At 43.3% G+C, this 26732-nt stretch overlaps 4 protein-coding genes across 10 annotated transcripts in view; all 4 read left to right on the top strand.

The window, feature by feature from the left end:
* Positions 1-26512, top strand: part of LOC101063628 (protocadherin beta-16-like) — a 133834-nt gene extending 107322 nt beyond the window's left edge. For 2 of the 7 annotated variants that reach the window (XM_029847728.1, XM_029847727.1), the window contains exon 2: positions 24367-26512. In XM_029847728.1, coding sequence (XP_029703588.1) covers positions 24367-24477 — 111 coding nt within the window. In that variant the 3' untranslated portion in view covers positions 24478-26512. Of the gene's footprint in view, positions 1-6476; positions 8887-12304; positions 14875-24366 lie in introns of those variants that run through there. The other 5 variants (XM_029847731.1, XM_029847730.1, XM_011610563.2 and 2 more) reach the window with 5 other exon arrangements.
* Positions 43-2992, top strand: LOC115252469 (protocadherin beta-16-like). The gene has a single exon (XM_029847749.1). The coding sequence runs from the start codon at positions 515-517 to the stop codon at positions 2921-2923; it is 2409 nt and encodes an 802-aa protein (XP_029703609.1). The 5' UTR covers positions 43-514; the 3' UTR covers positions 2924-2992.
* Positions 3234-5954, top strand: LOC115252467 (protocadherin beta-16-like). The gene has a single exon (XM_029847744.1). The coding sequence runs from the start codon at positions 3505-3507 to the stop codon at positions 5929-5931; it is 2427 nt and encodes an 808-aa protein (XP_029703604.1). The 5' UTR covers positions 3234-3504; the 3' UTR covers positions 5932-5954.
* On the top strand, positions 9211-11931 carry LOC105417361 (protocadherin beta-16-like). Its single transcript, XM_029847746.1, has one exon. The coding sequence runs from the start codon at positions 9493-9495 to the stop codon at positions 11914-11916; it is 2424 nt and encodes an 807-aa protein (XP_029703606.1). The 5' UTR covers positions 9211-9492; the 3' UTR covers positions 11917-11931.
* Positions 26513-26732: the final 220 nt, after the last annotated feature.

Below are 26732 nucleotides of genomic sequence, written 5' to 3'. Positions count from 1 at the left end.
AAAAAAAAAAATTCCTATTTTTTTTTTCATTTTTCTCTTGATATCCCAAATTTTATAGCAGCATTTAATGTTATTTTAGTAGAAGGGAAATAATACTGGTTCTAATGAATTATTTTATGATTTAATATTGAAGTGCTTGCCAGATCTATTATGAGTGTCTCACCAGCAGTTAAATATTGATCTATCAATTTGCATTCACCATGTTCCTTATATTTGTATGTTGTAATCTGTACTTTCAACTCAAAGGGTCGCTGTTGGAAAGCGTGTAAATATTCGTGCAGTCCTTAGCTGTCCTCTCTGTCTTGCCCATTCGTGTTCTTGTAACGCCATAATCAACGACAGAACAGTCAGTGTGGCTGTGAATCATCAGGAGCAGCACTTTTACGGTTTACTCGATGTTTTCTACCATGGATATTTGAATCTCGGGTTGCATTTTGATTTATTCTCATTCCATTGACTGGATTCGGATTACGTTTTTCATTGAAAGCTGTCTGACGAGACCTCCGATAGAACAATGGAACGGCAAGTACTGCTGTTTATCTCGCTCTTCTCTCTGCAGTCCGCGTTTGGTCAGGTCAGCTATGTGATTCCCGAAGAAATGATAAAAGGATCTGTGGTTGGTAACATAGCGCACGATTTAGGTTTGGACATTAAAAGACTTAAAGCAGGTAGAGCTCGAGTTTTCGCGGAATCCAGCGCGGAATACATCGGGCTGAATAAAGAGAGAGGAGTGCTCCTCATCCAAGAGAGGATAGACAGAGAGGCTCTGTGTGGGGAGACGACACCTTGTGCGTTACATTTTCAGTTGATTCTGGAAAATCCGATGGAATTCTTCCGTGTTACGGTCGAGATTACTGATATAAACGATAACGCCCCTACTTTTACAAATGCAGAAAAACGCTTTGAAATTAGCGAGTCAGCTGTGGTAGGTTCAAAATTTGTTTTAGACAGAGCTATCGATGCTGATATTGGGACTAATGGACTGCAAAGCTACGCCCTTTCTCCGACTGATAATTTCATGTTGAAACTAGAGAATCAAGCAGACGGAAGTAAAAAGGTCGAGATGGTTCTTCAAAAGCCTTTAGACCGAGAAAAACAGGACCGCATTTCTCTGCTGTTGACTGCTGTAGATGGAGGAGAGCCGCAGATGTCAGGGACGATGCAGATTTTTGTCAGCGTCTTGGACGTGAATGACAACGCACCTACATTTGCTAAAGCGCTATACAGAGCAAAAATACAGGAAAACTCCCCGAAAGGTACCAGCATCATCTCAGTAGCTGCGTCTGATAAGGACATCGGCTCGAATGCCTTAGTATCATATTTAATATCGTCGAACAACCGCGTTTTGTCTGATCTTTTTCAGATTAATACAACGACTGGTAAAATCATATTAGCTGGTGAAATAGATTATGAGAAAGCAAAGAACTATCAGCTTGATATTGAAGTTGTAGACACAGGAGGACTCTCTGATTCCGCTAAAGTAATAATAGATGTCATTGATATCAATGACAACAATCCTCACATAAAAATAGTTTCTAAATCTGAATCTCTCTCAGAGAATTCTGCTCCAAACACAGTCGTTGCTATGTTAAGTGTAAAAGATCCTGATTCCGAAAACAATGGACAAGTACGGTGTAATATAGAGAATGACATTCCCTTTAAAATACAAACTACATCGAATGGATTTTATACTTTAATCACAGATGTAATGTTAGACAGAGAGAGAGAATCAGAGTATAACATCACAGTGAGCTGCTCTGATGAGGGAGTGCCCTCCCTCTCCAGCAGCGTCACTCTCACCTTACAGATCTCTGATGTCAATGACAACCCTCCTGTCTTTGAGAGGAGCTCATATGAGGCCTACATTGTAGAAAACAACACACCAGGTCTCTCTGTATTCACAGTCAAAGCCAGAGACGCTGACTGGAACCAGAACGCTCGTGTTTCCTACATCCTGGAGGACTCCTCTGTTAACGGAGTTCCAGTCTCCTCATATGTGTCCGTTAGTGCTGATAGTGGAGTCGTCCATGCAGTGCGCTCTTTTGACTACGAGCAGATCAAAGACTTTCACTTCCTGGTCAAAGCCCAGGATGGAGGTTCTCCTCCACTCAGCAGCAACGTGAGCGTGAAAATCCTGATCCAGGACCAGAACGATAACCCCCCTCAGGTTCTGTACCCGGTCCAGACTGGAGGCTCTATGGTGGCTGAAATGGTGCCTCGTTCAGCAGATGTGGGCTACCTGGTGACTAAAGTGGTGGCTGTTGATGTGGACTCTGGACAGAATGCCTGGCTCTCCTATAAACTGCAGAAAGCCACAGACAGGGCCCTGTTTGAAGTGGGCCTCCAGAATGGAGAGATCAGAACCATCCGCCAAGTGACTGATAAAGATGCCGTCAAACAAAGACTGAGTGTCATCGTGGAGGACAACGGGCAGCCCTCTCGTTCAGCTACAGTCATTGTGAACGTGGCGGTGGCCGACAGCTTCCCTGAAGTGCTGTCAGAGTTCACTGACTTTGCACACGACAAGGAGTACAATGACAACCTGACTTTTTACTTAGTCTTGGCTTTGGCTGTGGTCTCCTTCCTCTTCATCACCTGTTTAGTGGTTATTATATCAGTCAAGATCTACAGGTGGAGACAGTCTCGCATCCTGTATCACTCCAGTCTGCCTGTCATTCCATATTATCCACCACGTTACTCAGACACTTTGGGGACAGGGACTCTCCAACACGTGTACAACTACGAGGTGTGCAGGACCACTGACTCCAGAAAGAGTGACTGTAAGTTTGGCAGAGCTGCTAGTCAGAACGTGCTGATAATGGACCCCAGTTCTACAGGAACCATGCAGAGGATTCAGAGTGAGAAGAGCATCCTGGATGAACCAGACTCTCCTCTAGAGGTTAGAAAATTTCAGCTATTATAAACTTTTGCTCTACATGTTGTGGTCTTCTTTCATTAGTCATTCATAGAACAATGTCAGCACCACGGACAGCACCATGAGAGGCTCCTTTTATGTCAATTTTTTTTTCTTGTATATTTTTTTCATTTTTCTCTGTGATAACCCAAATTTTATAGCAGAATTTAATGTTATTTTAGTAGAAGGGAAAAAATACTGGTTCTAATGAATTATTTTATGATTTAATATTGAAGTGCTTGCCAGATCTATTATGAGTGTCTCACCAGCAGTTAAATATTGATCTATCAATTTGCATTCACCACGTTCATTATATTTGTATGTTGTAATCTGTACTTTCAACTCAAAGGGTCGCTGTTGGAAAGCGTGTAAATATTCGTGCAGTCCTTAGCTGTCCTCTCTGTCTTGCCCATTCGTGTTCTTGTAACGCCATAATCAACGACAGAACAGTCAGTGTGGCTGTGAATCATCAGGAGCAGCACTTTTACGGTTTACTCGATGTTTTCTACCATGGATATTTGAATCTCGGGCTGTATTTTGACTTATTCTCATTCCATTGACTGGATTCGGATTACGCTTTTCATTGAAAGATGTCTGACGAGACCTCCGATAGAACAATGGAACGGCAAGTACTGCTGTTTATCTCGCTCTTCTCTCTGCAGTGCGCGTTTGGTCAGGTCAGCTATGTGATTCCCGAAGAAATGATAAAAGGATCTGTGGTTGGTAACATAGCGCACGATTTAGGTTTAGACATTACAAGACTTAAAGCAGGTAGAGCTCGAGTTTATACCGGAACAAGCGCGGAATACATCGGGCTGAATAAAGAGAGAGGAGTGCTCCTCATCCAAGAGAGGATAGACAGAGAGGCTCTGTGTGGGGAGACGACACCTTGTGCGTTACATTTTCAGTTGATTCTGGAAAGTCCGATGGAATTCTTCCGTGTTACGGTCGAGATCACTGATATAAACGATAACGCCCCTACTTTTACAAATGCAGAAAAACGCTTTGAAATTAGCGAGTCAGCTGTGGTAGGTTCAAAATTTGTTTTAGACAGAGCTATCGATGCTGATATTGGGACTAATGGACTGCAAAGCTACGCCCTTTCTCCGACTGATAATTTCATGTTGAAACTAGAGAATCAAGCAGACGGAAGTAAAAAGGTCGAGATGGTTCTTCAAAAGCCTTTAGACCGAGAAAAACAGGACCGCATTTCTCTGCTGTTGACTGCTGTAGATGGAGGAGAGCCGCAGATGTCAGGGACGATGCAGATTTTTGTCAGCGTCTTGGACGCGAATGACAACGCACCTACATTTGCTAAAGCGCTATACAGAGCAAAAATACAGGAAAACTCCCCGAAAGGTACCAGCATCATCTCAGTAGCTGCGTCTGATAAGGACATCGGCTCGAATGCCTTAGTATCATATTTAATATCGTCGAACAACCGCGTTTTGTCTGATCTTTTTCAGATTAATACAACGACTGGTAAAATCATATTAGCTGGTGAAATAGATTATGAGAAAGCAAAGAACTATCAGCTTGATATTGAAGTTGTAGACACAGGAGGACTCTCTGATTCCGCTAAAGTAATAATAGATGTCATTGATATCAATGACAACAATCCTCACATAAAAATAGTTTCTAAATCTGAATCTCTCTCAGAGAATTCTGCTCCAAACACAGTCGTTGCTATGTTAAGTGTAAAAGATCCTGATTCCGAAAACAATGGACAAGTACGGTGTAATATAGAGAATGACATTCCCTTTAAAATACAAACTACATCGAATGGATTTTATACTTTAATCACAGATGTAATGTTAGACAGAGAGAGAGAATCAGAGTATAACATCACAGTGAGCTGCTCTGATGAGGGAGTGCCCTCCCTCTCCAGCAGCGTCACTCTCACCTTACAGATCTCTGATGTCAATGACAACCCTCCTGTCTTTGAGAGGAGCTCATATGAGGCCTACATTGTAGAAAACAACACACCAGGTCTCTCTGTATTCACAGTCAAAGCCAGAGACGCTGACTGGAACCAGAACGCTCGTGTTTCCTACATCCTGGAGGACTCCTCTGTTAACGGAGTTCCAGTCTCCTCATATGTGTCCGTTAGTGCTGATAGTGGAGTCGTCCATGCAGTGCGCTCTTTTGACTACGAGCAGATCAAAGACTTTCACTTCCTGGTCAAAGCCCAGGATGGAGGTTCTCCTCCACTCAGCAGCAACGTGAGCGTGAAAATCCTGATCCAGGACCAGAACGATAACCCCCCTCAGGTTCTGTACCCGGTCCAGACTGGAGGCTCTATGGTGGCTGAAATGGTGCCTCGTTCAGCAGATGTGGGCTACCTGGTGACTAAAGTGGTGGCTGTTGATGTGGACTCTGGACAGAATGCCTGGCTCTCCTATAAACTGCAGAAAGCCACAGACAGGGCCCTGTTTGAAGTGGGCCTCCAGAATGGAGAGATCAGAACCATCCGCCAAGTGACTGATAAAGATGCCGTCAAACAAAGACTGAGTGTCATCGTGGAGGACAACGGGCAGCCCTCTCGTTCAGCTACAGTCATTGTGAACGTGGCGGTGGCCGACAGCTTCCCTGAAGTGCTGTCAGAGTTCACTGACTTTGCACACGACAAGGAGTACAATGACAACCTGACTTTTTACTTAGTCTTGGCTTTGGCTGTGGTCTCCTTCCTCTTCATCACCTGTTTAGTGGTTATTATATCAGTCAAGATCTACAGGTGGAGACAGTCTCGCATCCTGTATCACTCCAGTCTGCCTGTCATTCCATATTATCCACCACGTTACTCAGACACTTTGGGGACAGGGACTCTCCAACACGTGTACAACTACGAGGTGTGCAGGACCACTGACTCCAGAAAGAGTGACTGTAAGTTTGGCAGAGCTGCTAGTCAGAACGTGCTGATAATGGACCCCAGTTCTACAGGAACCATGCAGAGGATTCAGAGTGAAAAGAGCATCCTGGATGAACCAGACTCTCCTCTAGAGGTTGGTGTCATGTAATATTGTTTAAAGTAAAAATTACTGAGGGGTTACATTTTTTTGTATTTGTTTATGGTTGTCTCTGTGGTTGTTGATCCTGTGTTTTGTCATAAATCTTACATTCCACATTGTTACATTTCAAAATTTTTCCTGCTACATGTTTCTAAATTTTGACATAATCTTATTTGCAGTCATAGTTTCGTATTTATCAATTTTTTTGTTGATAATCTCTTATATTAGTTTGAAATTAAATATTTTAACGAATTCACTTTGTTTTCTCATTCTGTCTGAATAATGATAAAGATAATACAAATTCTGCTGTTTGGTGTGTTGGACAGTGAGGGCCGCTATTGGCCCGAGTGTGGATTTTCAGGGGAGGACTGGAAGCTGTTCCAACCCTTCAGATTGTGTCGTCAGACACAATAAAAAACAGTAATTGCTCGCGTTCGTTCTCGTGAAGAACTGTTGGGACCTGAAGCTGTGCTTTTTAGTGTTGGTTCTGTTCTTTAATTATACCCTCGGTCGCATTTCAAGGATCTTTATCAGGAATACTTTTGGGCTTATTGGACAGCGAGTTTCGCCGAGGAAACAATGAGACGGCAAGTACTGTTGTTCATCGTCGTCCTTTTTCTCCCCTCGGCGCGCGGGCAGGTCAGTTACTCCATTCCCGAGGAAATGGAGAAAGGTTCGTTGGTGTGTAATTTAGCCCAGGATCTTGGTTTGGACTTGAAAAGACTCCAAACGGGTCGAGCTCGGATTCATTCTGGAGATACTGCGGAATATATCGAGCTGGATAGAGGCAGAGGTGTCCTCCTGATCAAAGAGCGGATAGACAGAGAAGCGCTGTGTGGAGAAACGACGCCCTGTGCTTTGCATTTGCAGATGATTTTAGAAAATCCTATGGAACTGTTTCGCATCACGATTGAGATCACAGATATAAACGACAATGCCCCCAGCTTTGCGTCGAACGAAAAACTCATTGAAATCAGCGAATCGGCTGTGACTGGATCTAAATTTGTGCTGGAGAAAGCACTGGACGCGGACATCGGTACAAACGGTCTGCAGAGCTATTCGCTGAAGCCGACGGACAATTTTGCACTGAAGTATGAAAATCAAGCAGACGGAGGAAAAAAGGTCGAAATGGTTCTGCAGAAGCCTCTAGATCGAGAGCACAGGGAACAAATAATAATGTTTTTATCTGCTCTAGACGGTGGACAGCCGAGGATGTCAGGGACCATGCAGATAACCGTGAATGTATTAGATGTGAACGACAACGCGCCTGTTTTTACAAAGTCTGTGTATAAGGCAACAATCACCGAGAATTCGCCGAAGGGAACAAGCATTTTAACTGTTAGTGCGACTGATAAAGACACGGGCTCTAATAGAGAGATATCATATGCAATTTCTAACAGCAAGCGTCGATTATCAGAATTATTTCAGATCGACAGGAAGACAGGTGACGTCATCTTAATTGGTGAAATTGATTATGAAAAAACAAAACTATTTCAGATCGATATTGAAGCAATAGACAATGGCGGGCTATCTGATTCCAGTAAAATTATTGTTGATGTTACTGATGTGAATGACAACAGTCCTCAGATAAAAATGCTCTCTAAGTCAGAGACCGTTTTGGAAGACTCTCCAGAAGAGACAGTGATTGCGATGTTAAATGTAAATGACCCTGATTCTGACAGAAATGGATATGTAAAGTGTCAAATTAGTGAGGACATTCCTTTCAAAATACAAAATACAATGAATGGATTTTATAGTATAGTGACAGAGATGGCTTTGGATAGAGAGATCGCCCATCAGTATAACATCACAGTGAGCTGCTCTGATGAGGGAGTGCCCTCCCTCTCCAGCAGCGTCACTCTCACCTTACAGATCTCTGATGTCAATGACAACCCTCCTGTCTTTGAGAGGAGCTCATATGAGGCCTACATTGTAGAAAACAACACACCAGGTCTCTCTGTATTCACAGTCAAAGCCAGAGACGCTGACTGGAACCAGAACGCTCGTGTTTCCTACATCCTGGAGGACTCCTCTGTTAACGGAGTTCCAGTCTCCTCATATGTGTCCGTTAGTGCTGATAGTGGAGTCGTTCATGCAGTGCGCTCTTTTGACTACGAGCAGATCAAAGACTTTCACTTCCTGGTCAAAGCTCAGGATGGAGGTTCTCCTCCACTCAGCAGCAACGTGAGCGTGAAAATCCTGATCCAGGACCAGAATGATAACCCCCCTCAGGTTCTGTACCCGGTCCAGACTGGAGGCTCTATGGTGGCTGAAATGGTGCCTCGTTCAGCAGATGTGGGCTACCTGGTGACTAAAGTGGTGGCTGTTGATGTGGACTCTGGACAGAATGCCTGGCTCTCCTATAAACTGCAGAAAGCCACAGACAGGGCCCTGTTTGAAGTGGGCCTCCAGAATGGAGAGATCAGAACCATCCGCCAAGTGTCTGATAAAGATGCCGTCAAACAAAGACTGAGTGTTATCGTGGAGGACAACGGGCAGCCCTCTCGTTCAGCTACAGTCATTGTGAACGTGGCGGTGGCCGACAGCTTCCCTGAAGTGCTGTCAGAGTTCACTGACTTTGCACACGACAAGGAGTACAATGACAACCTGACTTTTTACTTAGTCTTGGCTTTGGCTGTGGTCTCCTTCCTCTTCATCACCTGTTTAGTGGTGATTATATCAGTCAAGATCTACAGGTGGAGACAGTCTCGCATCCTGTATCACTCCAGTCTGCCTGTCATTCCATATTATCCACCACGTTACTCAGACACTTTGGGGACAGGGACTCTCCAACACGTGTACAACTACGAGGTGTGCAGGACCACTGACTCCAGAAAGAGTGACTGTAAGTTTGGCAGAGCTGCTAGTCAGAACGTGCTGATAATGGACCCCAGTTCTACAGGAACCATGCAGAGGATTCAGAATGAAAAGAGCATCCTGGATGAACCAGACTCTCCTCTTGAGGTTGGTGTCATGTTGAGTTATTTTCTGTTGTAAATATTTCTCTTCATCATTAGGATGTTAAGCATTTGGCACTGGTACAGCAGCCTTTCAGCACCTCGGACAGTGATACAGCTGCGTATTGTTATTTTCCTCATCTAACCATCCATAAACCTTAATTGTTCTTTCCTTTTCAATTTTCATTTTCATTTTTTTCACAAATCAATATCTCTTTATTCCAAAAAATAATTTTATCTGTTTTTTTAATTCAATTTCGTAGAGTATTTAATAATAATATAAATATTTCTCAATATATTTTTTAATTCCTTTTCCTGCTTTCGTTGCGTGCACTTTCGTCCTGTGAACTCCTCGGGCCGCTGTTGCCCATTCTATGTGAGTTGTATCTTGCTATGATAGCGCTTTCCCAATCTTCGCCCTGGCTTCAGTGAGGCACACTCAGACACGGAATGCGCACCACGGAGACCAGACGTTTCTTACCACGGTCCCAAAAACAGGGATTACGATTTAGTTCACGGTTGGATTTTCTCTTCTTGGTTCGCTCATCTTTTGTGATTTACGCGTGACGGTTACTTCCTGTTCAAAGGCAGTTAAAACGCTGCTGAAACAGCGATGTCGGGAAGGACAATGAGACGGCAAGTATCGTTGTTATTCTCCATCATTTGTCTCGGATTTGGGACCGGGCAGATCACCTACTCGATCCCAGAGGAAATGAACAAAGGTTCTGTGGTCGGAAACATCGCACAAGATTTGGGGATTGATGTTAAACGCCTTAATTCAGGCAAAGCGCGCATCTACACAGGAGACAGTGTTCAGTACGTGGAGCTAAACAGAGGCAGAGGAGCCCTCCTTGTTAAAGAGAAAATAGATCGCGAAGCTCTCTGCAGGCAGACGACGCCTTGTGCTTTGCATTTCCAAGTCACTTTAGAGAACCCATTAGAATTGTTTCCAGTTACGGTGGAAATTACAGATATCAATGACAACGCTCCCGTGTTCCAGAAGGAGGAGAAAAGGTTTGAGATAAGCGAATCCGCGATCGTTGGCTCGAAGTTCATGCTGGAGAAAGCGATCGACCCTGATATCGGAATGAATGGGCTGCAGAGATACACGTTAAAACCCAGTGACAATTTTGTCTTGAAGTTACACACTGAGTCGGATGGCGATAAAAAGGTAGAAATGATTTTGCAGAAGCCGCTGGATCGAGAGAAGCAGGAGCACATCTCTTTACTTCTGACAGCAGAGGACGGAGGTGAACCGCAGATGACTGGAACAATGCGGATTTATGTTGCTGTGCTGGATGTAAATGACAATGCCCCTGTATTCACCAAACCTGTTTATAAAGCAAATATTGCAGAAAACGCCGTCAGAGGAACGCTTATAACGAAGGTCAGTGCCTCTGATGCAGACAAAGGCTCGCATGGCGAAGTCACTTACGTCATAGCAAATAGCATGGACCCAGTCTCGAATTTATTTCACGTAAATAGCGAGGGAGATGTCATCTTGAACGGTCCGATAGACTATGAAAGAGAAAAGCATTATCGCATTGACATTGAAGCAATTGATTCAGGTGGGCTCTCAGATTCCAGTAAGATAATAATTGATGTTATTGACGTAAATGACAATAAACCTAATATAAATATGATATCATCCTCTGGTTCGGTACCAGAAGATTCAGGACTTAAAACTGTATTAGCACTGATGAGTGTTAATGACCCTGATTCTGAAAACAATGGAAAGGTGCAATGTATGATAAATGAAAATATCCCATTTGAAATTAAATTTACATCGAATAATGTTTATAGTTTATTAACAGAGAGAGAGTTAGACAGGGAGAGAGAATCAGAGTATAACATCACAGTGAGCTGCTCTGATGAGGGAGTGCCCTCCCTCTCCAGCAGCGTCACTCTCACCTTACAGATCTCTGATGTCAATGACAACCCTCCTGTCTTTGAGAGGAGCTCATATGAGGCCTACATTGTAGAAAACAACACACCAGGTCTCTCTATATTCACAGTCAAAGCCAGAGACGCTGACTGGAACCAGAACGCTCGTGTTTCCTACATCCTGGAGGACTCCTCTGTTAACGGAGTTCCAGTCTCCTCATATGTGTCCGTTAGTGCTGATAGTGGAGTCGTCCATGCAGTGCGCTCTTTTGACTACGAGCAGATCAAAGACTTTCACTTCCTGGTCAAAGCCCAGGATGGAGGTTCTCCTCCACTCAGCAGCAACGTGAGCGTGAAAATCCTGATCCAGGACCAGAACGATAACCCCCCTCAGGTTCTGTACCCGGTCCAGACTGGAGGCTCTATGGTGGCTGAAATGGTGCCTCGTTCAGCAGATGTGGGCTACCTGGTGACTAAAGTGGTGGCTGTTGATGTGGACTCTGGACAGAATGCCTGGCTCTCCTATAAACTGCAGAAAGCCACAGACAGGGCCCTGTTTGAAGTGGGCCTCCAGAATGGAGAGATCAGAACCATCCGCCAAGTGACTGATAAAGATGCCGTCAAACAAAGACTGAGTGTTATCGTGGAGGACAACGGGCAGCCCTCTCGTTCAGCTACAGTCATTGTGAACGTGGCGGTGGCCGACAGCTTCCCTGAAGTGCTGTCAGAGTTCACTGACTTTGCACACGACAAGGAGTACAATGACAACCTGACTTTTTACTTAGTCTTGGCTTTGGCTGTGGTCTCCTTCCTCTTCATCACCTGTTTAGTGGTTATTATATCAGTCAAGATCTACAGGTGGAGACAGTCTCGCATCCTGTATCACTCCAGTCTGCCTGTCATTCCATATTATCCACCACGTTACTCAGACACTTTGGGGACAGGGACTCTCCAACACGTGTACAACTACGAGGTGTGCAGGACCACTGACTCCAGAAAGAGTGACTGTAAGTTTGGCAGAGCTGCTAGTCAGAACGTGCTGATAATGGACCCCAGTTCTACAGGAACCATGCAGAGGATTCAGAATGAAAAGAGCATCCTGGATGAACCAGACTCTCCTCTTGAGGTTAGACAGTTTTCACTTTACACATGATTTTGTTGCTATTATTAGTTTGCATTCCTACCAAAACTGTCTTGGGTCAGTGCGTTTGGCCCCTCTTTTTTCAGCACCTCGGAGAGCAGCACGGATCCTTTTCATGTTTGTGAATTGATTATTTGTCTTCAACCTTTCTTTAGTTATTATTCGGAATTTGAACCATTCCTCTTAATATTTATTTTATTTTTTTAGAATATTTTTTTTACATAAATCAATGAAGTTTTTGGTTTGTTTGTTTTTAAATTTAACGTTTCAGTAAAGTTTTCCAGCCTTTCCTCTTTGGGCGTTCATAATATGCAGTTTTTATGTTTGAACTCACTGGGCCGCTGTTGCCTAGTCAGTTTTATCCCAAGTACATTTTCTGCAGCACCGCCTCGGTCTTTCGTCGTATCACAGGCAGAGGCAGTATTCATTGTCTCACGGAGGTACCGCTACATGACCAGGCTTCTTGCTGTTTTGCCTAAAATTTGGGGATTACTATTTTCTTCACATTTTCTTTTCGGGATCGCGCATCTCTGGATCGCTTTTTGAGGAAGTTACACACGTTTCTCATCGGTTTATTCTGACACAATGAGACGGCAAGTGCTGCTCTTTCTTTCGATCCTCGCATGTCGATCGGTCTATGCACAGGTCAGCTACTCAGTTCCAGAGGAAATGACAAAGGGCTCTCTCGTCGGCAACATAGCCCAGGATTTGGGTTTGGACGTGAAACGTTTGAAGCTCGGAAATGCTCGTGTTTATTCTGGTGACAGCATGGAGTACATCGAGCTGAACCGCGACCGAGGCGTCCTCCTTATCAAAGAGAGAATAGACAGAGAGGCGCTGTGCGGTGAAGTCGCGCCGTGTGCGCTGCATTTTCAGATCGTCCTAGAGAATCCTATGGAATTTTACAGCGTAACGGTTGAAATCACAGATATAAATGATAATGCGCCCTTTTTTGAAAAAAGTGAGATCAAATTTAAGATCAGTGAGTCTGCTGTTGTCGGGGCCAAATTCGTTCTCGACCGGGCAGTTGATTTAGATGCTGGCACGAACAGTCTCCAGGGCTACGTCCTCAAACCGAGCGATCATTTCGTACTTAAACTTCACAATCAGGCTGATGGAACGAAAAATGTTGAAATGGTCTTGCAGAAACCCCTGGACCGAGAGGAAAATGAAATTGTGTCTCTGGCGTTGACTGCTGTAGACGGAGGAGAGCCGCAGATGTCGGGCACGATGCAGATTCTCATCACGGTGTTAGACGCAAATGATAACGCTCCTGTTTTTACACAACCGGTGTATAAAGGTACCATCGCTGAAAATGCTGCAAAAGGAACGATTGTGACTACTGTCAGTGCATCAGATAATGATCATGGCTTAAACAGTAAAATAACGTATTCGATTACAAATACACTGAATGACGTCAGACGCATGTTTGAAGTAAATGAAGACAATGGCGAGGTCCAACTCACGGGGCATTTAGACTATGAGAAAAAACGAATGTATCAAATTAATGTACGGGCAGTGGATAACGGAGGACTCACTGATTCTTGTAAAGTGATTGTCGACGTCGTTGATGTGAATGACAATAAACCAACGATTAAAATTATGTCTAATTCAGCTATAATATCAGAGAACGCGGCCCCCGAAACAGTGGTAACAATGATCAATATACAAGATCCTGACTCAGGGGAGAACGGTAAAGTTCAGTGTTCAATTACTGATAATATTCCCTTCATATTGAAGACCACAGCAAATAATTTCTATAGTCTAGTAACAGACAGTGAGCTGGACAGAGAGAGAGAATCAGAGTATAACATCACAGTGAGCTGCTCTGATGAGGGAGTGCCCTCCCTCTCCAGCAGCGTCACTCTCACCTTACAGATCTCTGATGTCAATGACAACCCTCCTGTCTTTGAGAGGAGCTCATATGAGGCCTACATTGTAGAAAACAACACACCAGGTCTCTCTATATTCACAGTCAAAGCCAGAGACGCTGACTGGAACCAGAACGCTCGTGTTTCCTACATCCTGGAGGACTCCTCTGTTAACGGAGTTCCAGTCTCCTCATATGTGTCCGTTAGTGCTGATAGTGGAGTCGTTCATGCAGTGCGCTCTTTTGACTACGAGCAGATCAAAGACTTTCACTTCCTGGTCAAAGCTCAGGATGGAGGTTCTCCTCCACTCAGCAGCAACGTGAGCGTGAAAATCCTGATCCAGGACCAGAACGATAACCCCCCTCAGGTTCTGTACCCGGTCCAGACTGGAGGCTCTATGGTGGCTGAAATGGTGCCTCGTTCAGCAGATGTGGGCTACCTGGTGACTAAAGTGGTGGCTGTTGATGTGGACTCTGGACAGAATGCCTGGCTCTCCTATAAACTGCAGAAAGCCACAGACAGGGCCCTGTTTGAAGTGGGCCTCCAGAATGGAGAGATCAGAACCATCCGCCAAGTGTCTGATAAAGATGCCGTCAAACAAAGACTGAGTGTTATCGTGGAGGACAACGGGCAGCCCTCTCGTTCAGCTACAGTCATTGTGAACGTGGCGGTGGCCGACAGCTTCCCTGAAGTGCTGTCAGAGTTCACTGACTTTGCTCACGACAAGGAGTACAATGACAACCTGACTTTTTACTTAGTCTTGGCTTTGGCTGTGGTCTCCTTCCTCTTCATCACCTGTTTAGTGGTTATTATATCAGTCAAGATCTACAGGTGGAGACAGTCTCGCATCCTGTATCACTCCAGTCTGCCTGTCATTCCATATTATCCACCACGTTACTCAGACACTTTGGGGACAGGGACTCTCCAACACGTGTACAACTACGAGGTGTGCAGGACCACTGACTCCAGAAAGAGTGACTGTAAGTTTGGCAGAGCTGCTAGTCAGAACGTGCTGATAATGGACCCCAGTTCTACAGGAACCATGCAGAGGATTCAGAGTGAAAAGAGCATCCTGGATGAACCAGACTCTCCTCTAGAGGTTAGAAATTGTTAGTTGTTTCATTATCCCTTTATTTCATGCTTTACAGTTTCTTCTGTAGACAGCAGCTGTGTTCACACTGTTTTCAATAGTTTGATAATTGTTTGGCTGACAATCACTGACAACGATGTTTTGTCATTTTACTTACATTATTGTAATTCTGGTTCTTTTGCCCACCACATGAAATGTTAATCAACACAGTATTTTCACGTTTAAAACATCTTTCTTTTGAAATTCTGTTTCTTCAAGAAGACAAATAAGACAGTTTATTTTCTTTTAGATGCAATATCGCATCACGAACTCAGAGCGCCGCTGTTGGCCAATCAGTTCTGCGTTAGACTCGGTTCGTGTCTCTCATCGTGTCTTCATTTTAGAGAAAGAAAGGCATAGGAAAGCACGCATTACTGGATTTACCGGAGCGACGGAACAGTCGACAGACTATCACTTTGGGAATATTTATTAACTGCAGCACGAACGGGAAGCAATCAGGAGACAGCACGGACAGTTCTTGTTTGATATGGGGACGTTGCACAGGACAATGGCAGGGCAAGTACTGCTGCTTTTTTCGTGTTTCGCCCTCAGCTCAGTGAGCGGACAGGTCAGCTATTCAATTCCCGAGGAAATGTCAAAAGGCTCTGTCGTTGGCAACATGGCGAGAGATTTCGGCTTAGATGTTAAGAGGCTAAAATCGGGCAAGGCTCGCGTGTTTACCCGAGATAGTGACGGGTATATTGAGCTGAATAACGAAAGAGGAGTCCTCCTCATCAAAGACAGGATCGACCGAGAGGCGCTCTGTGGACAGACGACGCCTTGTGCGCTGCATTTCCAGATCATTTTAGAAAACCCGATGGAATTTTACAGCGTGACTGTAGAGATCACTGATGTCAATGACAACCCCCCGTCATTCGAAAAGAACGACGTCAAATTTAAAATCAGCGAGTCAGCTGTTATCGGGGCTAAATTCATTCTGGACCGTGCAATTGATCCGGATGTAGGATCAAACGGGCTGCAGTCATATAAACTCGAACCGTCTGACAATTTTATTGTAAAATTACACGATCAGACGGACGGGACGAAGAACGTCGAGATGGTCTTAAAGAAACCCGTCGACCGCGAAAAGAACGAACATATTTCTCTGGTTCTGACAGCATTGGATGGAGGGGAGCCGCAGATGACGGGAACAATGCAGATTCTCATCACTGTTTTAGATGCTAATGATAATGCTCCCATTTTTACGCAGCCCATTTACAAAGCATCTATAAAAGAAAATGCGCCAGTCGGAACACTGGTGTCGACGGTGACTGCATCAGACGCAGATCACGGATCTAACGGTAGAATCACATATTCCATTTCAAATATACAAGATCAGGCCCGCGGATTATTTGAAATAAACGAGGAGAGCGGAAAAATATGCCTTAAAGGAAATGTAGACTATGAGAAATCTCGAAGTTTTCAAATTAATATTCGCGCTAGTGATGACGGGGGACTAGTTGAGTACTGTAAATTGATTATAGATGTAATTGACATGAATGACAATAAACCAAATATTCATATAATGTCCAAATCAAATGTGATATCAGAAGATGCAATGTCAGGTACCGTTGTCACAATGATAAATATTGAAGATGCAGATTCTGCTGAAAACGGAAAGGTTCAATGTGTTCTAAATGACAACGTTCCTTTTTCTATGAAGTCCACAACCAGTGGTTTCTATAGCTTGATGACAGACAGTGAGCTGGACAGAGAGAGAGAATCAGAGTACAACATCACAGTGAGCTGCTCTGATGAGGGAGTGCCCTCCCTCTCCAGCAGCGTCACTCTCACCTTACAGATCTCTGATGTCAATGACAACCCTCCTGTCTTTGAGAGGAGCTCATATGAGGCCTACATTGTAGAAAACAACACACCAGGTCTCTCTATATTCACAGTCAAAGCCAGAGACGCTGACTGGAACCAGAACGCTCGTGTTTCCTACATCCTGGAGGATTCCTCTGTTAACGGAGTTCCAGTCTCCTCATATGTGTCCGTTAGTGCTGATAGTGGAGTCGTCCATGCAGTGCGCTCTTTTGACTACGAGCAGATCAAAGACTTTCACTTCCTGGTCAAAGCTCAGGATGGAGGTTCTCCTCCACTCAGCAGCAACGTGAGCGTGAAAATCCTGATCCAGGACCAGAACGATAACCCCCCTCAGGTTCTGTACCCGGTCCAGACTGGAGGCTCTATGGTGGCTGAAATGGTGCCTCGTTCAGCAGATGTGGGCTACCTGGTGACTAAAGTGGTGGCTGTTGATGTGGACTCTGGACAGAATGCCTGGCTCTCCTATAAACTGCAGAAAGCCACAGACAGGGCCCTGTTTGAAGTGGGCCTCCAGAATGGAGAGATCAGAACCATCCGCCAAGTGTCTGATAAAGATGCCGTCAAACAAAGACTGAGTGTCATCGTGGAGGACAACGGGCAGCCCTCTCGTTCAGCTACAGTCATTGTGAACGTGGCGGTGGCCGACAGCTTCCCTGAAGTGCTGTCAGAGTTCACTGACTTTGCACACGACAAGGAGTACAATGACAACCTGACTTTTTACTTAGTCTTGGCTTTGGCTGTGGTCTCCTTCCTCTTCATCACCTGTTTAGTGGTTATTATATCAGTCAAGATCTACAGGTGGAGACAGTCTCGCATCCTGTATCACTCCAGTCTGCCTGTCATTCCATATTATCCACCACGTTACTCAGACACTTTGGGGACAGGGACTCTCCAACACGTGTACAACTACGAGGTGTGCAGGACCACTGACTCCAGAAAGAGTGACTGTAAGTTTGGCAGAGCTGCTAGTCAGAACGTGCTGATAATGGACCCCAGTTCTACAGGAACCATGCAGAGGATTCAGAATGAAAAGAGCATCCTGGATGAACCAGACTCTCCTCTGGAGGTTAGAATTTCTGTTCAAACCAAGAATATTTTGTGGTTCAGCACCATGGACAGAGATTATCTATCTATCTATCTATCTATCTATCTATCTATCTATCTATCTATCTATCTATCTATCTATCACAATATTTTGATCATTTTTTATCTATCACAATATTTTGATCATTTTTTATCTCATTTCTTCGTATTATTTTTTTTGTATTTCTATATCTGCAGTTTTTATTATGGGCTCTAAGTGCCGCTGTTGTTTAGGATGTAGAATTTCTCTCCTTTTCTTAAATCAAATCCTGCCTCGTCTGTCGGACGCGGTCTTAAAGCTTCGTTTGTGTCACTCCTGTCGGATTCCAGTCGCGCAGCGTTCAGTGAAGACCTCGCGGATCAAATAGATATTTGTTCTGTTTTTGCACAGTCATTCTGCAATTTTCGGGGATTCTTTTGGACGGCTGCCGTCATGTTGCCATTTCCTTATTGTGTGTCCAGTCGAAAATCGTTTTTGTTGCCGCTGCTGCTCTGCCTTTGTGTCGCAGAAGTGGCTTTTGGGCAGTTCCGCTATTCTATACCGGAGGAAATGGCGACGGGATCGGTTGTTGGAAACGTCATTCAGGACCTCGGCTTGGATGTAAAGCGGTTGAAATCTGGGCGTGCTCGAATATTTACCGAGGACGGCAGTGAGTACATTGGTCTGAATGCAGACAGGGGAACTCTGGTGGTGGCTAAAAGGATAGACAGAGAAGAACTGTGCAAGCAAACGTCTCCGTGCTCTGTTCATTTCCAAATCATCCTCGAAAATCCAATGGAACTGCATCGAATTGATGTGGAAATCACTGACATAAATGATAACGCTCCGTTTTTTTCTAAAAAGGAATACAATTTCCAGGTTAGTGAATCGGCCTCACCGGGAGCTCGTTACTCACTTGAGAGCGCCAGAGATCCCGATGTTGCGCAAAATACAATTCAGACCTACAAACTCCACCCTACTGATCATTTCAAACTCAATGTTGTTTCACGGCTCGACGGCACAAAATATATCGAAATGATTCTTCACGCACCGCTTGATAGAGAAATACAGGAGGAGCATCAGTTGCTGTTAACGGCATCTGATGGAGGAAATCCTCAGAAATCGGGTTCTGTCAAGATAAACGTCGTGGTTCTAGATGCAAATGACAATGCGCCAGTGTTCAGTCAGTCCGTGTACAGGGCAAGCGTTCCCGAAAACGCGTCAAAAGGCACCGTTATTTTAACCGTCAGTGCCAGTGATAATGACAAAGGAGCCAACAACGACGTGGTGTACTCGTTCTCCCATCAGTCCGATAGTGCAGCAACCTTGTTTAGTATGGATGCTCATACTGGAGAAATGAGCGTGATCGGGGTGTTGGATTATGAAAAAACCAAACACTATGAAATAGATATTGAAGCTGCGGACAAGGGAGGGTTAGCAGACACCAGTAAGGTTCTGATTGAGGTGACTGATCTGAATGACAACGCTCCTGTCATTAATATTATTTCTGTTTCCAATCCCATACCGGAAGATTCTTCTGCAGACACTGTTATAGCGATGCTTAATGTCAAAGATTTAGACTCGGGGAAAAATGGACAAGTTCGGTGTTTCATTAGTGCGGATTTGCCTTTTAAAATCAAATCCTCATCAAGTAATTTTTACAGTCTGATGTCTGATGACGTTTTGGACCGTGAAACAATGCCAGAGTACAATATAACAATAACAGCAGTGGATGGAGGCTCTCCTCCTTATTCTACGAACAAAACAATTCATTTAAAGATATCGGATGTAAATGACAATGCTCCAGTGTTTCCACATCCTGTTCTGACTGCGTTCATCTCCGAAAATAATTCACCTGGAATGTCTCTTCTCTCAGTCGATGCCAGTGATGAAGATGCAGGGAACAATGCACGTGTTGCCTATTTCCTCGTTGACCACCACCTGAATGGAATGTTGGCATCATCTTATTTTTCAGTCAATGCAGAGAGTGGAGAGATAATTGCTGTTCGTTCCTTTGACTATGAGCAAACAAAAGAGTTCAATATTCACATAAAAGCTCAGGATGGAGGTTCTCCTCCACTCAGCAGCAACGTGAGCGTGAAAATCCTGATCCAGGACCAGAACGATAACCCCCCTCAGGTTCTGTACCCGGTCCAGACTGGAGGCTCTATGGTGGCTGAAATGGTGCCTCGTTCAGCAGATGTGGGCTACCTGGTGACTAAAGTGGTGGCTGTTGATGTGGACTCTGGACAGAATGCCTGGCTCTCCTATAAACTGCAGAAAGCCACAGACAGGGCCCTGTTTGAAGTGGGCCTCCAGAATGGAGAGATCAGAACCATCCGCCAAGTGTCTGATAAAGATGCTGTCAAACAAAGACTGAGTGTTATCGTGGAGGACAACGGGCAGCCCTCTCGTTCAGCTACAGTCATTGTGAACGTGGCGGTGGCCGACAGCTTCCCTGAAGTGCTGTCAGAGTTCACTGACTTTACACAGGACAAGGAGTACAATGACAACCTGACTTTTTACTTAGTCTTGGCTTTGGCTGTGGTCTCCTTCCTCTTCATCACCTGTTTAGTGGTTATTATATCAGTCAAGATCTACAGGTGGAGACGTGAACACCTGTTTTACAAATCCGGTGGGAATCTTCCTGTGATTCCATATTATCCTCCTCTATATGCAGATGTAGGAGGTACTGGCACCTTAAAACCAACATTCAGTTATGAAGTGTATGGAACCACTGACTCAAGGAAGAGTGATATGAAATGCTCCCAACCCTTCAGTCACAGCACTCTGAGTGTTGACCGTAGCGCCACCAGGACAGTACCAAGGCATAAATCAGAGTCAGAGACCATACTCTCAGAGGTGAGACCATCCTTATCTGGCCTGAGTTGAAACATTTCTCTCTTTATTTGTTTTGATGACATTTCTTTTTTAAAACTTTTGATTATTTGCCTTGCTATATTTGTCATATAACCTACTATAGGACACTATGGAAGAATGTTTTAAAAATGGGCAACATATCTAATGCCTTGTGTCAGCCTGGGAACAAAAAGTGATAAAGAATACACTTAGATATTTTTTGGATTGACTGTGTCATTTATTCACAGATGTTTAATACGCAAAATATTATTTTCTTATTTTCATAAGAAGCCTCTTATTTCCTTTCATTTTCTGGCCTTCCATGGAAATTTTCCAAGTTACATTCTAAAAGATGCTGTGCTTTGGTTACCACTTACATAATATCTTATGTACTGTATATACGCTATGCTTTCCCTGCATCTTTGCCTCCTGATTCATATCTATCAAGTAAAATGTCTTTACATAAACAAATTATTCTTATGTATATATATATATATAGAGAGAGAGAGAGAGAGAGAGAGAGAGAGATTTTTACATTATATATATATATATACACAAACCTACACTGAAGAACATTAAATGTCCCTGTCTGTCACAGTGTCTCTGCCAGTTTCTCTCACACAGAGACATTCGCGTGTGGTGCACTACATTTTCAGTGACCTAGTTGCCTTCGTAGCACGCTGCAGTCACAGACGTGGGCTTAGTGAGAGAAAGAGACGGATATAATTGGGGGAAAAAATATGTTGGAGGTCAAAACAATAACAGAAAATATTGCAAATGCTGCAAAAATGAAGGAGGAACAGTCAGTAAGATTCTTGTTGTCATGGCTGAGGAGAGCAGGAAAGGAAAAGGATGAAGTGGAGGTGATGTGCAGCGGGGGAGGGGAAGCAGCACGTGGTAAATCAGCACAGTCTCTCCGGTCCTTGTGCAGCTCTGCTGTTGGTAATACAAGGCAGCCATTTTGATGTGCATCCGCCTTTGTGTGTTGTGATGTTTGGCTGTGTGTGATGAAGAAATAAGCCAAAAAAAGAACACACAATGGCCTCTGTGTGTGTGTGTGTGTGTGTGTGTGTGTGTGTGTGTGTGTGTGTGTGTGTGTGTGTGTGTGTGTGTGTGTGTGTGTGTTTGCGTGAGAGAGAGAGAGAGAGAGACACACAGAGAGAGAGAGGAGAGAGAGAAAAATGTGTTTCTTGTTACTTACATAACATAAGGAGTATAATAAGGAGCCAGAAACCGGGATTGAAGCAGAACATGAACATCTGCAGAATATGTTGATTTCTTTGTATTATAAAATAAATAAATTAGTGATTTACAGTATACGTCTGTGTATGATGCCCAAGATTAAATGTGTTACATGAAAGTATAAAAGTGACTCTACATCAGACAACTGAAACAAACAACTGAAATCTTTGATGCGAGCATGGGCCGGGGTCTGATTAACTTCTTTCATTTTTTCCACACATCTGTTTTATTTTCTCATGTTTATGCGTAGCATATGGAGTCAAAGTTCATCTAAACCTTGCTGCCAGCTGCTAACTGGTTTGGTCTGTCTCCTAAGCATCACACCAATAAGTTTGTTAGTGCTGTTTCTTTATGTGGCTTGGGGACGTTAATTATTGCTTTATTAAACTTGTTAGTGACCACAAAACTGCAAGTACTTCCTCAGCTTTTGATTCTCACAAGCCTAATTTTGGGTTTAAGTGTCCTGTCTGGCGAGCAGCTGTGTGACCATGTGTGTGTGCCTGCGGTGCTCATCAACATGCTGTGCACACTGGGAGCGCAGGGATGTGGTTAGTCTGTACTATAAACCCTCATGGGGTTATTACAATTTAGTCCACAATTTAGGCATTTTGAACTTTAGTTCCCATAAGATGGCTTCTGATTACTTTTTTTTTTAAATGGTTGGTGAGACATGCAACAAATAATTGGCTGGACATTAGCTGTTGCATGGCTCTTGTTCTATTTATTTATTAAGAAGAAAGATGTAATTAAGCAGGAATGTGCATTTTGACTCTGTGTTTTTAGGTGTCCCAGAGAGGCAGACTGCATTACTGTGTCTTATTTTCTGGATTACACCAGAGATAACCATCTCATTTGCAGTGGCAACGCTGTGCCAAAGCTATGTGTTGGGCTTAACCGACTGAAACACAGTCTAATTGATGAGGGTGCCTTTAAATGTGAAAGAAGGATCACGAATGTGGGCCTTTACGTACTATAAATTACATCATTTTCACATCTTCCTTTCGCACAGGTAAAAAGTGATGTTTTTTGATAAAATGTTGAGCACTCCTCCAGCAGTCTCTCTTTTTCCTCCTGAGCTCATTTTGTGCAGACCTCCCCTTCCCCCCATCCAGCTGCACCCCTCTGCTGCAGAGAGAAAAAGGAGAGAAGGGCGAGACTGCTCAGTGTAGGACAATGTGTTTGTTCTATAAAAAGTCACCATAAACCACATGGTGTGCTTTCATCTTTGTGTGGGTCAACGCATAAAGATGGAGCTATTTCATATCTATTTCATTTTTTTATCACTACATTAATAAAGATGGCTGATTAACATATAGTTGGACATCTATTAGTTAGAGAATTGGGAGCATGTGCTGATTTAGCATCTCATTCCATTATTGTTGTATGCATTTCTTTATTTTTACCATGCAGTTCTCGTGAAGCAGGGATACAGAGAGGGATGTGAGCTGAGGTTGGATGTGTTACCATAGCAACAAGCTGACTCACTGGCAGGATTGTACCATTTCTTTGAGCCACAGGGTGTCGGCAGCAGATGTAGCCAATGAGCTGTGATCATTTCCTGCTTTTGTTGATGTGGGGAGAGTAGACACCCCTGTAAAGGAAGAAAGATGTCACTGCATCCTCAGACTAGGGCGGAAAGATGATCATGGCTTACCCTGTTCGTTGTATAACCCCCCCTCCTTTTGTTTTTTGTGTGCTGATTTTTAGATGAGTCTTTTTGAGTGCAGTTATGGCTTTATTTCCTTTTAGAGATTGTCTGAATTTTAAATTTGAGTGAGAACAGAATAACAGAAAAAAATAGTACCTGCCTTTAATATGTACTTCCAGAGGGTAGTCATTGCAAATTGTACATTAGTTGTGTGTCCTTTGTGTGAGAAGCTTATAGTTGCTGTGCCAAAGAGGCTCAATACACATCCAATATGACAAAGACAGTAGCACAGAGCAGGGAATCTCATTAATAAGGCATGGATTTATTCCAGGGCATCGCCTCCGGGCCCCCTGCTGTTGTGGAAGAGTAGTGTTTTGAAGCAGCAGTGCAGCATCTTGGATCTGAATATGCCTGCAATAGCAGTAAAAATGACTTATTCTAAAATTTTAGTGACAATGTCAGTAAATTATTTTGATCTTAAACAGTTTAATAATTGAGTGGGAACCAAGTTCTGCTGCAAAGCACATTGCATTTCAATAAACAAACATGATGACCTCAAACTCACATTGACACACTCACACTGACACTGTGGTGACACTGCCGATTCAATATATAAATATATGTTGTGATCCATAAGGTAAGTACTGGTAAGTATGCCTGGTGCTGGGTTTCCAGAAGCCAGACTCTGTAAATGGGCCGCCAGTCTAACTTGCATCCCGTCTCTCTGTCTTTCTCTTTCATGTGTGCTGCTTGTTGCCTGGCGCTGTTCCTGTTTCCTCTCTCCCCTTCATGACCTTCGTCCAATTCTGACTCGCCAAATAAGGTAAGAAATACCTTAAATTTATCTAATCACAGCAACAAACTACATATTACAGATAATAAAGGGCACACTTTGGATCCACAGACAATAATAGAATCAAAACAAAGCAGATGATGTGCTCCTCACGTTCCAAACATTGAGTTCTAGTATCCACTGGACATTTTCATCCACATACAGTCATCTGTTCACATACAGTCAGACATAACATACATATCCCTCCAATATTTAATTAATTCAAAAATGAATCAACATGACAAATGCTTCTTGACTGAAAAGTGAGGCTCAAAATACATTTTTTGTTTCACCTGACCTGATTGTGGAGACCAGTTTTGTGTAAAAACAGTTTTTATAGAAGAGTTTGGTTTTTTTTCAGGTGCTTAGATGCATCTGAGCAAGACAGCTCTTCCTATTAACTGGCTTATGTTGTTTAAGGAAAGAATTAGCAGGGAATACCAGCTGTTAAACTAATTCATGCCAGACTGAAGCGTGGCTCATGCATTCATCCACTTCCCAAAGGCTTTATAAAGCAAGACATGACAATAATTCATAAACTATTGCACAGCAGTAATAGTTATTGTTGGATTTGTTTGGTAAGTTAATTTATTTTCTGAAATTTTAAATTCAAATAATGTTTTCAAACACACGACACTCCTGCATCGGATTCTTTGGACGATAACATTTAACATGCCTTCAGAAGGGTTGCAAGTAATTGCGAGATCATTGTATTAAATAATTACATCATATAATCACATCATGTAAACACATACAAACACATGCAAAAAATCTTATTCATATTTATTATGTCACAATGGTATGCTTTTTTATCCATCATATCAAATTTAGGACAATAATACAGGAGTCAAAATATAAACCTGTACGCCTAATAGCACCCTCATGTTACAGGTACCTTTGCCTTATACTATATTTTCCTAATCATTTTGTGTCATATCAAGTGTCATATTTTCACAGTGGGTAATGATTATTTTATTTGCCCTCTGTGTGTGTGGTTTGATGTGCTGGTTCAAGGAAGTGTGTTTACCCGGTGATAAACTGCTGTCTATCCTGTGAGTAGCAGGACAGACTCCACTTACACAGGTTAGTCTATAAAAAGAATATATGCGTGAGTGATCAGTGAAAACACAACACTATCTTTTGGGATGCATCTTTAGCTTCCTGCACCTTACAGTTCAACAGTTTACAGGATACAGTATACACGACAAGTATGAATAAATGCATCTGTGCACCTAGAATGCACGGACCGAAGCAAAATAATAACAAATAAAATACATTTGCATAAATTTTGTATTATCTTCATTATTTTTTACATTATATTTAGCAGAAATTTTAATGTATGTTTATCCCTGTAACCTTATTGGGGGAAAGGAAACTGGTTATTTCCCAGGCGTCCCGCTGCCTCCGTGTGTGAGCGCCCTCCCGCTCCAGTAGCAGCATTCGGCCGCCTGTGTGGCGCTGTCCGCTCTGGTGGTGCTGAAAGCAGTTCCGCTCACCCCCTCCCTCTTCCTCGTCCTCGTCCTCTTCCTCTTCTCCACATCTCCTGCGGATGACCTAATACTTAATGCTGTTTGAACCAGTCTACGCGAGCTTTATATATTATTTATTTATTTATTGTACTGGTCCTTTTTTTAGTTTGAGAACTTGTATTTCTGTCTTTTATGTCCAGTCGGTACCAGAGGCTTTTTAGCACAAACAGCGTCGATGTTGAAGTATGTTTCTCTTTTAATAAGTGATCTTCAAAAATATATACTATCCTCAAAACGCAAGCTTTCTTCTTCTAGCCTTCTTCAATTAAGGAAAAAGACGGAGGATAAAGGAGGATAGAAATAGAGAGGCGCAAACGGAAGCTGACGCAAGCATCACTCCCCCTCCCTTTTCCTTTGCTCCACAGACCCCCATACGGGTATTTTGTGTCGGGCGCTTTTTTTCCTCCCACGCGCTGACGTGCAGTGGCTGTAGTACCTGTCTCTGTCCACAGGACGGCAACAAAGAGCCTTGTGAGCCACACAGGCCTGTGCATGTCTGCAGGGGCACACAAACACGACGATGGATGCTTGGACACAAAGCATCAATGAGAGATGATGCAGTTTATCTATGATACATTTAAAACATCAGAATGTACAACACATTTTATCCAAGCTTTGTTTATCACGATATATATTCAATGTATCATTGATGAATATTAGTGCCTATATTTTTATTTGTCACGCCTCCAGATATCTTAATAAAATGATCACATAAATATAGATAATATAAATCTAATAAATAAATAATATTTTACAGTTTCATTTGATAGTCACGGTAACCGTTTTTAACCCTTTTATTAGTACTGTTCAGGAGAAACCTCAATTGGA

This window comes from Takifugu rubripes, chromosome 14 (genome assembly GCF_901000725.2).
Source record: "Takifugu rubripes chromosome 14, fTakRub1.2, whole genome shotgun sequence".
Classification (NCBI taxonomy): domain Eukaryota; kingdom Metazoa; phylum Chordata; class Actinopteri; order Tetraodontiformes; family Tetraodontidae; genus Takifugu; species Takifugu rubripes.
The sequence above is the reverse complement of the archived record's forward strand: the minus strand, read 5'-3'. Positions and strand labels throughout refer to the sequence as shown.